General features: G+C 34.2%; 1 protein-coding gene across 2 annotated transcripts in view; it reads left to right on the top strand.

The window, feature by feature from the left end:
* The window catches only part of NPHP3 (nephrocystin 3), a 59,615-nt gene that overhangs the window by 36,210 nt on the left and 6,315 nt on the right, over positions 1–17,090 (top strand). Inside the window, exons 16-27 of one of the 2 annotated variants that reach the window (XM_077130134.1) lie at positions 560–698; positions 2,486–2,650; positions 3,642–3,736; positions 4,214–4,336; positions 5,566–5,755; positions 5,945–6,186; positions 7,157–7,232; positions 7,968–8,095; positions 8,951–9,191; positions 10,313–10,438; positions 10,995–11,110; positions 11,717–11,893. In XM_077130134.1, the coding sequence (XP_076986249.1) occupies positions 560–698; positions 2,486–2,650; positions 3,642–3,736; positions 4,214–4,336; positions 5,566–5,755; positions 5,945–6,186; positions 7,157–7,232; positions 7,968–8,095; positions 8,951–9,191; positions 10,313–10,438; positions 10,995–11,110; positions 11,717–11,893 (1,818 nt within the window). Of the gene's footprint in view, positions 1–559; positions 699–2,485; positions 2,651–3,641; positions 3,737–4,213; positions 4,337–5,565; positions 5,756–5,944; positions 6,187–7,156; positions 7,233–7,967; positions 8,096–8,950; positions 9,192–10,312; positions 10,439–10,994; positions 11,111–11,716; positions 15,238–17,090 lie in introns of those variants that run through there. The other variant, XM_077130135.1, reaches the window with a different exon arrangement.

The following is a 17,090-nucleotide window of genomic DNA, read 5'->3' as shown; positions in this document are numbered from 1 at the left end:
ATTTTCCATACATTTCTTAATGTTTATTAAAATTAAGAGACTGTGGACCTCTTTTTGTTTTCTATCTTCTTTATTTTTATATTTAACAAAGAGACAAGTAAATATTGCATCAGTATTTTAAAACAAACCGCTTGTTTATTTTCTTTAGCCTGATCTTTTCCAAATTCTGGCTCTAAACAAATTTAATTTGCATGGCTAACTAACTAATTATAGTTATATAAAATTATTTTCCTGCTTTGTATATATAGGCCGCATACTTTTATATTCCATAATGAATATAAACATATTGCTACTCCATAATGAGTAGCAATTTATATTCAATAATGTGTAGTAAGTCCCAGCATATGTTTATTGAATTGAATTAAATGGTACACCAAAATAAACTCGATGACTCTAGCAGCCTCATAAAATTACCATTTTTCTGCATCATATTTTAATGAATTCCTGTTATTATTAGATGTAGTACAAAAAATAGAAACTGTATTGTTTTTATTTACCCCCAGATTTTCACAAATGTTGGCAGTGTGTATGAAATTAAATCTGTTCTCAATTCCAACAGTGCTGGGAGAATAGGCAATTTAGGTGAAATCCTTCATCAGTGTTTCCAGTGTCAAGATACTGTTTCATTATATAGACTTGTTCTGCAGTCTATTCAGGAGTCCATGGCGAATGATATGGATAAAGAACTAATGAAACAGGTAAAATATAATAAACTTATGCAAAGATGATTACTTCATATGTGAATTAAAGTAAAGATTGTTTTCTTTTAATTTGTGAAACCAAGCATATACAGGAATGTTTGCAGCTGTAGGCCGGAAGTGATATCTTGGGAAAATTTGCATGGTCTTGTTTACCATTGAAATTTATCTTCTTTTCATATCTGTTGGCTCTTCTTTTTTCCTCTTTTGTGAATTGTGGGTTTAAGTCCTTTACCCATTTTTAAATTGGGTTTTTTGTCTTTTCGATTTGTAGGAGTTCTTAAATGGTGTGCATATTGTGTAAAAACCTTTGTTATACAGTTGGCGGATGGATGTCTTTTTCCTGTTTGCTTTTTGTCTTTTATCTTTATAGTGTCATTCATAATACAGAGTTTTATTTTGATGAAGTCAAATTTATCAACATTTTCCTTTATTGTTAATACCTGTTGTATCTTGTTTACAAAAAGTTTGCTATCATAAAGTTGTTTCTATTACATGTGTATATATGTTTATGTGTGTGATATATGTAAAGCCACCTGTTAAATATTAAGCTCGCATGTAGACATGGGCCTGTTTCTAGGCTTTTCTGTTCCAAGTTTTTTTATCCCTTGCCAATACCACATTGTCATAGTTATTATATCTTTAAAATCAGCCTTGATATTTGGTTGGGCATTTACCTTTTTATTATTGCTCTTCCCAGTCACCTTGTTTAATTTGTCATGTGTATATTTAGAAACGGTTTATTAGCAATTTGAATTGCATTGAATTTAAAGATAAAGTTCAGGGGAATTATGATATGAGCCTTCTCCATGGAAATCTAAATAATCCTCCATTTATTTAGTCATTTTTAATGTCTTTCAGTAGTGTTTTATCTTCTTCCCTGTATAGGTCCCACACAATTTTTAAGATTTGTTTCCAAGAATTCTATGGTTAAAGTAGTATTTTTCATTGTTTGTGTGTTCAGTTTTTCTTTTTGAAATTTTATTTTATATCCAGCAACTTTGCTCTTACAGTTTGAACTTGAATCCATTTTTATGTTAATTTCTCATCTTGAAGGTTCCTGCAGTTTTACATCTCATCCCACCCTCAAACCTACAAGTACCCATGTCTTCTTCCCATGTCTTTGGGCAGATGTTTTCCTCATGCACTCCTTCACTGAAGGTACAGCCTTCAGAAGGTCCTGGTGTTGGCAAGTATTCTAGTTCCAGCCCCTTACCTCACAGGACTTAAGGGTGCACCTTCCGTCCCCCTGTGGGTGTGGAAACCCAAGTTATTATCTTCTGTCCTCACCCCCCCAAGTCTACCCCAACCTAGCTCCCTGATATTCAGTTTCCAGTTCATATTTGGCACCTAAGAGATTTCCTTTTATTATCTGCAAGTCCAGCTGCATTTCTAGAAATATTTTTCTATATATTGTCTTATATTAATAGGTGTTTGTAGATGAACAGCTATCTTCTTCAACCGTCTTCCTGGATTGGAACTCTGCCATCAGTATTAATAATACATTTAATAATGCATTAAATACATTTCAAGCATTTTAATTTTCACTAAACTGTTTTCTGTGTGTTATCTTTGGTGTGGTAAATTATATATAAACACTGTTTTTTTGTTGATTAATGCCTTTGGACAGTGTTTTATTTTAAGAAATTTGTTACTTGATTTAATTAATCATTTGAATTATAAGTTTGAATAAAAAGTTAATGCAGTCAAAGAATTGTATAGAACTTTTAGTGGCTGTTAGTTACTTATGGATGTACTCTATGATCATAGCTGATTTTTCTTCCTAGATTCTCTGCCTTGTCAATGTAAGTCACAATGGTGTAAGTGAGTCAGAGCTGAGGGAGCTCTGTCCCGAGATGTCCTGGGCTCTCCTCACCTCCGTTATTCACAGTCTCCACGAGATGTGTTTGTTGACTTATGGTTGTGGCTTGCTCAAGTTTCAGCATCTACAAGTAAATCTTGCTCTGAGCATCTTTTAACATGGTTTTTTGTTTCTTTTTTTTTTTTCTGATAAATAGCAACATGTCATTGCATGGTTTTACAGTATTATTATTTTAAATGTTTCAACTACAGGACAAAATCAAAATTTAGTATTACAGAAATTATTTGTGTTGATTTTAGGTTAGATATAAAACCTGTGTAATAATATGCTTATGTTGTACTTTAATGAGGTAGCTGCTACTTTAAAAGTAGATTTTCTTAGAAGAGAAAAACATACTTTTTTGAATGTTATGCTCCAATGAATTATGCTATAGTAATGAGTTGGGGCTCTGTAGGTCAGTTTGCCTCCATTCACAACCCAATTCTTCACAGCTTAATAGCTATACAGCCTTGGCCAGCGTTTCTCTAAGCCCTGGACTTATTGTATCCAGGAATTGTAGAGACAAGGCTTATCCCAGGAATTGTAAAGAGACAAGGCCTTGGTCCTTTTGAGATATTAGGCATGATGTCTGGTAGATAGGATATTCAGTAAACATTGGCTAATCATATAATTATCATATACAGTTTTGCAGTTGACTTATATATATTCAAAAATAAATGAAGTCTTTCCTCTGAGTATGCTATATGGTATTTGTGGGTATAAATGTAATTTCACTGATATAACTTTCTCTTTTATCCTGTATTTTTTAAATATATTTCACTAATTTAGTACTTTCACTAAAAGTACTAAAATACTTTTTCACTCCACATTTCTGAGATCTTTAATTTATTAACTAAAAGTTGAAATTAAATTTCATTTTGAATTCTTAAAATATCAGTACAGGAATTTTTATTCTAAGTTTTTCAATGAATATATCATGAATTAAAAAATATTCTAATGCCATTTCTATTATATGGCTGTAAAATTAAAGAAATTATAAATTTCTCTTTAAAAATTCACTGTTATATATACAGCAACTTAGAGAAAATAGGATGCAATATTTTTTCTTTTTTTTTCTCCAGGCTTGGGAAACAGTGAGATTGGAGTATATAGACGGTCCAAGCATTATTTCTTCATATAGGCAAAAGCTAATCAAATACTTCACCGTGCAGCTAAGGTATTTTATACATCCATGTTGTTCCTCTGTAGCTTTGTGTCCTTAATTTTTTGCTAAAGATTTAAACTTAAGTGAAATCAATTTAGGATCATCATTTTAATTTTATTCTGTTTAAATAGTTTAAAATATGTATATCTGCATGTGTACATTTGGATCATTGAAGGTTTTTGGTTTGTTTTTTATAGTTGAATATTTTGGGGGGAGGGGGGCTTGTGGTACATAATCCAGGAATGATAGTTCAATTTTAAGAAATACCTTTTAGAGTTGGGTTGGTAGTCCTGAATTTCATTGAACTTATTTTCGTAGTTTGATAAAGTTTATGATTTTGACCTAATTTTCTCAATCTTAGAGTATACTTAAAGAGTCAGGGATATATGTTAAATATATTTTTCTTCCTTCAACATTTTTCTGAAGACTTTTTGAAGCAGTCTCACTGTGGGAAGATATTATTGAGTACTGACCCCTCTCTTGTAATAGTCAGGACAGAGTGACTTGGAGAAGTGCAGATGAACTCCCATGGCTTTTTCAGCAGCAGGGAAGTAAACAGAAGTTGCATGATTGCCTTCTCAATCTCTTTGTGTCTCAAAACCTTTACAAAAGGTAAGAAACTGATTGTAGAACACCTTTCCCCAGAAAAACAGTTTAAACATTTGTTCAGTTTAACAGAGAAAAAAATGTCATTATCATTTTAAAAGCTGGTCCAGTTTGCAATGGTACCTGAAATACAAAACTGTTGGAGAAATTTTAAGACAATTTACAAATATGCCATGAAGGCTATGTTTTTATAATAGTTACAATAAAAGAATATTATTGCTTCATAAAGTCAGAGCTGGGATGTTTCCTGAGGCAGCTTTACATCATATTCTCACATTTAAACAGGACCAAATCCAGACCACCCTGAGTTGGCAATGCAGGTTCATAGTGTCTGCCTCTGCGGACCTTCGTATACTCAAAGTGGTGACCTTCAAACCAGACTCTGGACTTCAAAGAGGACCTTACCAGTGCTGAGTTTGAAGGAGTTACCTTGTGATTCAGAAATTAATTTTGTTTGTTTCTCCTGGGAGGCTTGGATTTATCAGTAGCAGAATCACTTTTTTATGAGCCAAGCTTCTGATCTACTGAGCCTCATGAGGGTTTTCCTGCCTTACTTAGAAATTTAGTCACTTCTCATAACATAATGTTTTGCTCTCAAGCGAACTTTGTCAAATTCTCCATTGCATCTCTTACTTTATTTCTGATTTTCATCCCAATTTTTTATGAACCCTTTAAACAGAATTCGTTCTTTAGTATACTATCCTACTTAACACATTTCCTGTCCTACTTAATATCGTCTAAAAACAAATAAGCTAATTTTTATCATTCATATCTTGATGAAAATACAAAGTAGACACTGCATGATGGTTTGCTAGATTTCACTAGTTTCTTCTCTTGTAATTTCTATCATTTAAGATAATTTTGGAGTCAGCTCAGCAGACATCATGAGATGTCTAAAAGGGATGTAGATAAATTCCCCATTAGCAAGTAATCATGTTCTTAATGAAAAGAGCCAGCACTATGAAGTATTTACTACATGCTATTATTCCCTTACAGTATCTGAATCAGTTACTGTTGGTGTCTCCATTTCTGCAGATAGGGACAATGAGGTGAAAGAAGTCAGACAACCTGCTCAAGGCCACACAGCTTGGAAACAGTGTTCAGTCCATCTTTATAGTCTTACCTTATTACACTATACTTGCCTGCTAATAATTGTCAATAGCTCAATATGTATTCTGGCACTTCCCCTCTTTTAAGTTTGTTTTTTATGAAATTGCTGTTATTTGTTAAAACAGAGGACACTTTGCTGAGTTGCTGAGTTATTGGCAGTTTGTTGGCAAAGACAAAAGTGCGATGGCAACGGAATATTTTGAAACATTGAAGCAGTATGAGAAAGACTGTGAAGGCGAGGAGAACATGATTTGCTTAGCTGAACTTTATGAAACTCTGGGACGATTTCTCAAGGATCTAGGCCTTCTTAGTCAGGTAACTTCATCAGGGAGCCAGAGACATTGTGAGTTCTCATGAGGTCTGACATGTTTACTCTTCTCTCCTTCTTCCAAAGAATTAATGCAGCTTTTTCATTTCTTGTGCTAAGTTCTTTAATGGTTCATCAGATGACAGATATTACAGTGTTTATTTCTTTTTAATTGACCTTTAACCTTTTTCTTCCAGGCTGTGGTACCTTTGCAAAGGTCTCTGGAAATTCGAGAAACAGCTTTAGATCCAGATCACCCAAGAGTAGCTCAGTCCCTCCACCAACTAGCAGGTGTGTATGTGCAGTGGAAGAAGTTTGGCAATGCAGAACAGCTGTATAAGCAGGCCTTGGAAATCTCAGAAAATGCTTATGGCATGGACCATCCACATATTGCTCGTGAACTGGAGGCACTTGCAACTTTGTACCAGAAACAGAATAGGTAAGATTTAGATCAGTGATACTCTGGTTTCATGAGGGAGAGTATGTTTCTGTGTTCTCTCTTCTTTTGAGCATACCATGTTCAAATAATATTTCTTGGTTTTGGTTATTATGAGATATTCAGAGGAGATTAAAAGTACAAGCTTCATCTCTATTTGAAGTTGTATGGGGGATATAGTATAGACTTTGGGGTCATAAGGCCCGAGTTTGAATCCTGGCTCATTCACTCTCTGGCTTGGTTATTACTGAGAATGTTAATTAGCATAATATGGAGGTCAGTAAACTATTGCCTGTTAGCCAAATCCAGCCAGTCCCATGTTTTGTTAAGGTTTTATTGGAACACAGACACATTTTTTCATTTATATATCGTCTCTGATTGCTTCCATGCTACAATGGTATAGTTCAGTAGTTGCGACAGAGACTATACGACCTACAAAGCTGAAGTATTTACCATCCAGCCCTTTATAGAAAAGTTTGCTGTTCCTTGGTCCAATATAATCTCTCTCATATCTATTAGGCACCCACTGGATAGAATCCTTTCCTCCATTAGAGATCATTTCTTTTTTTCTATCGTAAGTGATACATATTGGAACTTTTTCTTTTAACTTCTAGAAGTATTGTTTCATGCAAATTTTATATGAATTTTAGACTTGTCTGACCAGAATTTACCCTTACAGAAGGTGACATATCAAATTCAAATTTTAGATTTTTATTTAGTTAGCTTGCCCTAATGAATTAAATCCAGTTAAAAACAGGTAAATGCCAGTTGCTTGGAGGATTAGATTCATTTTTGTTGTATCAGATTTTGTTTTATACATGTTTTTTGTTAGACTTATAGTTCCATATGAATATACTCTAGAAATTATATTATACTTAATAGCTAAAAATGGTTTTTATACTAAAAGTAGGAAATGTTTTCATTTCTCTGAACATATGAGTTTTTGGTTTGATTTATTTTACTTTTTTTGAAGATATGAACAAGCTGAACATTTTAGGAAAAAATCCTTCAAAATTCGTCAGAGAGCCACAAGGAGAAAAGGCAACTTGGTAATGGAAGATTTTATTATGTTGTGTTTTAAACCAAAGACAAATGAAAGCATCTCTGAATATCATAATATAGGTGCAAAACCTCACATTTAAGAGCTTTACTTTAAAAGAACTTCTAAAAAAAGTATGAACATTTTCTCATTTATTCATATGTTTAAATGACAGTATTATTAAGAAGAACAAATTAGTAAATGTTTTAAAAGTGGAACTATACAGTTCATTTGAAGATTAGACTTTGGGAGATGGATTTTAAAGCTGGTTTGATTTTTTTTTTAAAGAGTTGAAAAAGAAAATAAAAGAAATTTAGTTAACATTTTATGTAAGATGCAAATGCAGAGACATTCTTCCCCTTGAAACAAGACATAATTTTTTTATTTTTCTAAATTGCTGGATAGAATCCAAACATAGCATGTTTGTTATAACATAAAGCACTATGTGCAATTTTAAGTTTAGCATTGGGAGATAAATACCTACAAGTTAATTCTGTTTCAATATAACAGAAGTACCATGTTTGTTGTAACATAAAGCGCTATATGCATTTTAAGTTTAGCATTGGGGTTGATAAATATCTACAAGTTAATTCTCTTTGAAGGACTTTGAGGTATAGTTCACTTTGCTAAAATATCTCATAATCATTTTCACAGAAAATTTTTTTTTACAACCTCAGTATATTGTTTCAGAATCACAGATTACACTTAGTGATGGCTTTTATTTTTGTATGTGTGTTTGCTCCAGTATGGATTTGCCCTTTTACGTAGACGAGCCCTACAGTTAGAAGAGCTTACTTTAGGTAAAGACACATCTGATAATGCTCGGACCCTCAATGAACTGGGTGTTCTCTACTATCTTCAAAATAACCTGGAGTGAGTACCATGGTATTGATAATGAAAATATGTTTCTTAGAATACAAAGCTATTTTCCATTTCTATCAAATTTATGCTAGAAAAAATTGATTAAAACCATGCCAGATTTCATGTATTTTCTTTACTTTGTTTCTTTTCACATTGTTTTTTTAGTACTTATAAATTTATTCTGTAGCTTTTGTAGTATGTTTATATATTTATGAAAAGCGAGTTTATATAGATGTACATGAAACCTTGTAGAAGAAACTTCAGATTAATGGAGAATAAAAATAAGAATGTAGATGGTTGCTAGCTTTATTTTTCAGCTTATTTGGATATTAAAGATTTAAAATGGCATGTATATATATATGTTTTCTGAAAAAGAAATATTTTTGGACTTCTTTGGGTGTCAGAAAAATCTAACAGGTTTGTTGACTTTGGATGTTAACATAACAAATTTTTAGCCCCACTTCACAGAAGTTTCTTTTATTAAAAATCATTGAGTGCTAACTTCAGAGGGAGAGGGAATAAAAGAGTATTTTGTCTGTGTTGGGTCTAATATTAAAGTTAGAAAAAGTTTGTTTAGGGAAGTATTTATGGAGTTAGTCTTTTAGGAGAAGGGAAGTAGAGAATTCAGGCAATCATCCATACACTTAAGGCCCTCAGGTATCAGCAAAAATATTTTTAGTTTTTGGAAAAGAACAGGAAGGAATGGGGGTGGGAAAGAGGGAGAGAGAAGATTTTGAACTCAGTGCTTCATTTTAACTATTTTGGATTTAAGAATAAAAAATATTTCATTTCTCCACTTGATGACAGCTAGGGATTCTGACCTCTGAAAAATTATATTGATTAAACTATTTGGGGTTTTGTTCATAGAACAGCTGAACAGTTTCTAAAGCGTTCCTTAGAAATGAGAGAGAGAGTTCTAGGACCAGACCACCCTGACTGCGCCCAGTCTTTGAATAATCTGGCTGCTCTATGCAATGAAAAGAAACAGTATGATAAAGCAGAAGAACTGTACGAGAGAGCTTTAGATATTCGGAGACGAGCATTAGCTCCTGATCACCCTTCTTTGGCATATACGGTGAAACATCTTGCAATTTTATATAAAAAAATGGTAAGTAATCAGCATACTTGATTGTGTTTTATAATAGACTTAATTAAGCCATAATGCTATCAGAAAAATAATTTATGTGATCTTTTAAATTATGATGATTTAATTTTTTAACAAATACCTGAGTAGAACATTTAAAATTATTTCAGACTACATTAAGATACTGGTTTGGTTTTGATAAAATGCATTTCATATACAAATGCATTCATCTATATTCTAATTTGAGCTCATTCTTATATTACATTTCAGAAGTTCTAAAATTCAACCAATATTAAATTTGCTGTGCAGAGCAGCCATAAGCATAACAAATCAGTTGTCAGGGCTTAGGTCTTTGCAGTTGATTAAATGAGCATTTTTATTTCACTCTTTCTTGACTTTGCCTACAAATAAATGTAACCACTATTTGCCGTAGAGTTCTAGCCTAATTAGTGTTTAGAGTTATTATAGCCATTCACAAAACAAAATAAAGCAGAGAAGTCTGCTTTCATTTAGTGCAGTCACAGAGCTGCACAGACTGTACTTATACTTTGTGGGACCCTTGCTGGCTCTGAAGTTGATGTTGCTCTCATTGTTACCATTTCTGTTCAACTTTCAGTAAAAGGAAATGGACTGGGAGGGACTTGAAGGGAAAGAGAGGTAAGTGGGAAATGAGTTTTGATTTTGATACCATCTCTGAAAATGATACAGTAGCAAATCTACTTTGACATTTTTATACTTCACCAGGAACAGTAATAGATTGGTGACCTAAAAGGCTTTCTGTATCACAAAAGAAAATGTTTTTATATAACTTTTCTTTTTTTATTCTATTACCATGTAATCTATGTATTCATGTATTTTATTCTATTCTCTTAAGTTAACCATTGAACTGAGAAGAATGCTTTTATTGAAATTTTTTTTCTCAAAATCACTTCTTTCTTTTCTTTTCTTTTCTTCTGCATGGGCAGGCACCAGAAATCGAACCCAGGTCTCCAGCATGGCAGCCGAGAACTCTGCCTGCTAAGCCACTAAGGACTGTCCTCAAATCACTGTTTAATACCAAGTTTTATCTTAACAGAAACAGCTCTGATCAGATGGTTTTTATTGTTTTAATATTTTATTGTCAGATTTCACTTTCTTTTTTTTAGGGGAAGCTTGACAAGGCTATACCTTTATATGAGTTGGCTGTTGAAATTCGACAGAAATCCTTTGGCCCAAAGCACCCTAGTGTAGCTACTGCCTTGGTAAATTTAGCTGTTCTTTATAGCCAAATGGTAAGTTCCCACATTTTCACTCTTTACAAATGAATATTTTAAGTTATAAAATATAGAGAAACATGAGTTAGGCATGGCACATTAGAAATAATGAAAACGTAGGGTTATTTACTCCTAATGCTTTAATGCTTGAGACATTATTGAAGATGATTCCTTCCTCATCATGTAAAACACAACCTGAATGTTTAGTTCAGGATATGAGCTTATTATTTTAAATATTGGAGACTCCCTATATCTCTGTATATAATGTTTTTGAGCTAGTGACTTTTGCCTATTAAAGATAAGAAATAGGAATGATACCCCTGGGCAGTAAAGAGGCAGGTTTGTGCTTCTGTTATTTTACTGAGGTCAAATGGTTACACAGTCAGGTCTAAACTCATATTTCTGGCTTCTTATTATACTGCTTCTCATATTATGATTATATATTAATTAATCTGTGGATATTAATATTTTTGAAGTACTTACCAAAATAGGTCAGCTTGATCTAGAATACATTAATAGTAATTTCAGAAACCCAGTGTGTTTAAGTGAGCATTACTATTTTTTTTTTAATAAGAAAAAACACATTGAAGCCTTGCCATTATATGAAAGAGCATTAAAAATTTATGAAGACAGCCTGGGTCGGATGCATCCTCGAGTTGGAGAAACATTAAAAAATTTAGCTGTGCTCAGGTAAGATTCACTTTCCTTCTCCAGCCCAACTCTACTTTTTTTTTTAGAACAGTTTTTATTTATCATAGAACAACATAATAATTATTGCTGGGTATTTTTTTTCTTGGGGGAGAGGGATATGGGGAGGGTCGCTGATCTACTTCAAGAGATGTTAAGTTAGTATCCAGAGGTGAAATGAAGGCTGCACAAACTATTCTGTAGAGGCAAATAATGAAGGGTGGTTTACATTTGTAACTAAGTGGCTCTGGGGGCAAAACAGATAATCTGAAATTGTCAGAGCTAATTCACCATGAAGTACATTTGACTTTGCTTCCTTGTTGATTTATCTTGGGATAAGGAATATCTAAGATCCCTGTGCAATTTCACTACAGCCATTACTACATTGTCTTAATGGTGTCTATAAGAGACACTGTAGTGTTCCAGGCCAGTACAGATGGAAAAGAGAAGAGTTTGGGTATTTTATTTTATTGGTCAGCCTGGAAAAAAATGCATTGAAAAAAGAAACAGGAAAAATTTGCAATTATTCACAACTATTTTCTGTACCTGTAAGGTCATTTAGGATTAAGAGGTTGTTATTCATTCTAAGAATTCTTTTTTCTATCAAAGCTATGAAGAAGGAGATTTTGAAAAGGCTGCTGAACTGTATAAAAGGGCAATGGAAATAAAAGAAGCAGAAACGTCAGTCTTGGGTGGAAAAGCTCCTTCACGACATTCATCAAGTGGAGACACATTTAGCTTAAAAACAACTCATTCCCCTAATGTTTTCTTTCATCAAGGGCAAAGGTAACAGCAGAAATTCAAATTTAATGCAAATGCACCTTAAAGTAAAAAAATACAAGAAACATTTAGAATATTAGAATGTAAAATGTGAAAAAAAATAAGTTATGCTTTTTAAAGAAATTTTTACTACCTTGTATGATTTTGAAGAATGGATTAATCTGTTCAAGAGCTGACAGAACAGTTAAGCCAAAGAGTTCAAGAATTCCAAGATTCTTTTCAACTCCCAAGAGCTATTTTACCTTGCCATTCCTCCTTGTCTTGCTTTTCAGCAATAGTTTAGTCAGTTCACTTCTCTACCTCACAGTTTTGAGGATTAAAGGGATAATGTTTACAAAAGATCTGAATTGTCTTCAGTGAAAACAAAATTCATCATAGGAATCATTCCTACATTTTTCTTTTTCATTCTACCTTTTGTATTCTACCTTTTATTTGGGCACATTAGGCCAAGTCTTCTGCTTTCTTTGCTCTCCACATTCTATATGATTACTGTGTTGTACATATTAATACAATAAAGGTCAAGTTCTTTGGCATTCTTTGACATTTCACAAAATATAGATTTGATATGCTCCAATCTTTCTTAAATAACCTACATCTGTCTCTTCACTTACCTCACACACAAATTAATCTGCTAATTTTATACTGAAAACGAACTACTTTTTATAGATTTTATAAATGTTATCACATTTTGGATACTGTTTTGTACCAATTGATATATTTATATATAATAATTTTCAGTCATCAATAATTTAATACTTGTAAGATTCTAATGTGTTAATTATAAAGCAACCATACTATACAGTTTTAAAATAAAAGTGCGATTTTAAGTCCTTTTATTCGTACCCAGTTTATACAGGATGGCTACTTTACACAGGATGGCTACTTTACATAATTACTCAAAAATACATTGAACATTACAAAAAAGACTTGAATGTGTTTAATACTTGTGGAGTAGTATCCTCCACTTGAGAAGTTTGGGTGACCCTATAGGTTTTTTTCCCTTTAAAAAAAATTAGTATTGTATTAGTTTGCAAGCTGCTGGAATGTGATATACCACAGCTGGAATGGCTTTTATAAAGGGGAATTTAATAAGTTACAAGTTCACAGTTCTAAACGTATGGTAATGTCCAAACTAAGGCATCCAGGTAAAGAAACCTTCATTCAGTAAAGGCTGATAAATATGGGACACCCCTGTCAGCTGGGAAGGCATGCTGGTCCTTTGCTGGTCCCTTGTGGGGATTCCTCACTGTGCTTCTCTGGGACTGGCTTTCATCTCTTGGCTTCCTTTGGCTCTTCCAAGTTCTGGCTTAACATCTCATGGCGATGTTTGCTGGCCTCCAAGCATCTCCAAACATCTGTGTCTCTTTTCATGTGTCCATATTTGTGTCAGTTCTGCTCTGAGGTTTCTGTCGGCTCTCTGTTGCTCTGAGGTTTCTGTCTCTCTCCAACATGTTTCCTCTTTTAAACTAATCAAGACCCACCTGGAATGGATGGTGTCACATCTCCCTCTAGTCAAAAGTCACACCCACAATTGGGTGTGTCTCATCTCCATGGAGATAATCTAGTCAAAAATTTCACACTACAGTATTGAATCAGGATTAAAACAAACAGCTGCAGGGGCCAAGATGGCGGCTTAGCAATGTGCGCGTTTTAGTTCGTCCTCCAGAACAACTACTAAATAACCAGAAACAGTTCAGAACAGCTCCCGGAGCCACGATAGTGACCAAACAAACAGCGTACCCCAGTATGGACCAGCTGGACCGGCTGCGAGTCTCCGGAACCCAGGGAGAGCCTTCCAAAGTTAAAGGAGCCACAACATCTTTTGCTGGTGGGACCCGCAGACAGACAAGCGCCACATACTGGGCATGATAACAAAAACAGAGCCCAGAGACTTCACAGGAAAGTCTTTCAACCTGCTGGGTCTCACCCTCAGGGAAAACTGACGCAGGTGACTCCTTCCCCCCGATAGGAGGCCAGTTTAGTCTGGGAAAACCTGGCAGGAGTCTGTAATACCTATGTAGACCCTCCTAAGGGTGGGGAGGGAAAAGTCACCACACAAGCAGGACAAGAAACAAGAAAACAAGAACTGAAAAATTACCCTCTGTTACACAAAACTTAAGCTAGAGGCCCAGAAAAAGCTGAACTGAAGGTCAAAGAACAGACAGACAACAAACTCATCTAGCAAGAAAACCCTAGGTAAGATAAGTGAAAGCAATCTCCAGAACAAACTAATTAAGGTAATTAAATGTCCAGACACCAGCAAAAAATAACAGATCACACCAGGAAAATTGAAGATATGGCCCAGTCAAAGGAACAAACCAGTAGTTAAAATGAGATACAGGAGCTGAAACAACTAATTCAGAATATACAAACAGATGGAAAACTTCATCAAAAACCAAATCAATTAATTGAGGGAGGACATGAAGAAGGCAAGGAATGAACAAAAAGAAGAAATGGAAAGTCTGAAAAAACAAATCACAGAACTTATGGGAATGAAACATACAGTAGAAGAGATGGAAAAAACAATGGAAACCTACAATGGTAGATTTCAAGAGACAGAGGTTAGAATTAGTGAACTGGAGGATGGAACATCTGAAATCCAAAAAAACCCAGGAACTATAGGGAAAAGAATGGAAAAATATGAGCAGGGACTCAGGGAATTGAATGATAGTATGAAGCGCACAAATATACGTGTTGTGGGTGTCCCGGAAGGAGAAGAGAAGGGAAAAGGAGGAGAAAAACTAATGGAAGAAATTATCACTGAAAATTTCCCAACTCTTATGAAAGACCTAAAATTACAGATCCAAGAAGTGCAGCGTACCCCAAAGAGAATAGATCCAAATAGACGTTCTCCAAGACACTTACTAGTCAGAATGTCAGAGGTCAAAGAGAAAGAGAGGATCTTGAAAGCAGCAAGAGAAAAGTAATCCATCACATACAAGGGAAACCCAATAAGACTATGTGTAGATTTCTCAGCAGAAACTATAGAGGCAAGAAGACAGTGTGATGATATATTTAAATTACTAAAAGAGAAAACTGCCAGCCATGAATTCTATATCCAGCAAAATTGTCCTTCAAAAATGAGGGAGAAATTAAAACATTTTCAAAAAGTCACTGAGAGAATTTGTGACCAAGAGACCAACTCTGTAAGAAATACTCAAGGAAGCACTAGAGATAGATATGAAAAGATAGAAGAGAGAGGTGTGGAGAAGAGTGTAAAAGAAGGAAAATTAGATATGACATATAAAATACAAAAGGCAAAATGGTAGAGGAAAGTACTACCCTAACAGTAATAACACTAAATGTTAATGGACTGAACTCCCCAATCAAAAGACATAGACTGGCAGAATGGATTAAAAAACAGGAAACAGGATCCTTCTATATGCTGTCTACAGGAAACACATCTTAGACCCAAAGATAAACATAGGTTGAAAGTGAAAGGTTGGGAAAAGATATTTCATGTAAATAATAACCAGAAAAGAGCAGGAGTAGCTATACTAATGTCCAACAAATTAGACTTCAAATGTAAAATAGTTAAAGGAGACAAAGAAGGATACTATCTATTAATAAAAGGAACAATTCAACAAGAAGACATAAGATCATAAATACTTATGCACTGAACCAGAATGCCCCAAAATACGTGAGGCAAACACTGCAAATACAGAAAAGGGAAATAGACACATCTACCATAATAGTTGGAGACTTCAATTCCCCACTCTCATCAATGGACAGAACATCTAGACAGAGGATCAATAAAGAAACAGAGAATTTGAATATTACAATAAATGAGCTAGGCTTAACAGACATTTATAGGACATTACACCCCACAAAAGCAGGATACACCTTTCTCTCAAGTGCTCATGGATCATTCCAAAGATAGACCATATGCTGGGCCACAAAGCAAGTCTCAACAAATTTAAAAAGATTGAAATCATACACAACACTTTCTCAGATCATAAAGGAATGAGGTAGGAAATCAATAATAGGCAGAGTGCCAGAAAATTCACAAATACGTGGAGGCTCAACAACACACTCTTAAACAACCAGTGGGTCAAGGAAGAAATTACAAGAGAAATTTTAAGTATCTCGAGGCGAATGAAAATGAAAACACAACATATCAAAACTTATGGGACGCAGCAAAGGCAGTGCTAAGAGGGAAATTTATATCCCTAAATGCCTATATCAAAAAAGAAGAAAGGGCAAAATTTCGGGAATTAACTGTCCACTTGGAAGAACTGGAGAAAGAACAGCAAACTAACCCCAAAGCAAGCAAAAGGAAAGAGATAATAAAGATTAGAGCAGAAATAAATGATATTGAGAACATGAAAACAATAGAGAAAATCAGTAAGACCAGAAGTTGGTTCTATGAGAAAATCAATAAGATTGATGGGCCCTTAGCAAGACTGACAAAAAGAAGAGAGAGGACGCAAATAAATAAGATCAGAAATGGAAGAGGAGACATAACCACTGACCTCACAGAAATAAAGGAGGTAATAACAGGATACTATGAACAACTTTATGCTAATAAATACAACAATGTAGATGAAATGGACAAGTTCCTAGAAAGGCATGAACAACCAACTTTGACTCAAGAAGAAATAGATGACCTCAACAAACCAATCACAAGTAAAGAAATTGAAGCAGTCATTCAAAAGCTTCCCAAAAAGAAAAGTCCAGGACCAGACGGCTTCACATGTGAATTCTACCAAACATTCCAGAAAGAATTAGTACCAACTCTCCTCAAACTCTTCAAAAAAATTGAAGTGGAGGGAAAACTGCCTAATTCATTCTATGAAGCCAACATCACCCTCATACCAAAACCAGGCAAAGATATTACAAAAAAAGAAAACTACAGACCAATCTCTCTAATGAATATAGATGCAAAAATCCTCAACAAAATTCTAGCAAATCGAATCCAGCAACACATTAAAAGAATTATACATCATGACCAAGTAGGATTCATCCCAGGTATGCAAGGATGGTTCAACATAAGAAAATCAATTAATGTAATACACCATATCAACAAATCAAAGCAGAAAAATCACATGATCATCTCAATTGATGCAGAGAAGGCATTTGACAAGATTCAACATCCTTTCCTGTTGAAAACACTTCAAAGGATAGGAATACAAGGGAACTTCCTTAAAATGATAGAGGGAATATATGAAAAACCCACAGCTAATATCATCCTCAATGGGGAAAA

The sequence above is a fragment of the Tamandua tetradactyla genome, chromosome 15 (genome assembly GCF_023851605.1).
Source record: "Tamandua tetradactyla isolate mTamTet1 chromosome 15, mTamTet1.pri, whole genome shotgun sequence".
NCBI classification, from domain to species: domain Eukaryota; kingdom Metazoa; phylum Chordata; class Mammalia; order Pilosa; family Myrmecophagidae; genus Tamandua; species Tamandua tetradactyla.
This window is presented reverse-complemented; position numbering and strand designations above follow the sequence as displayed.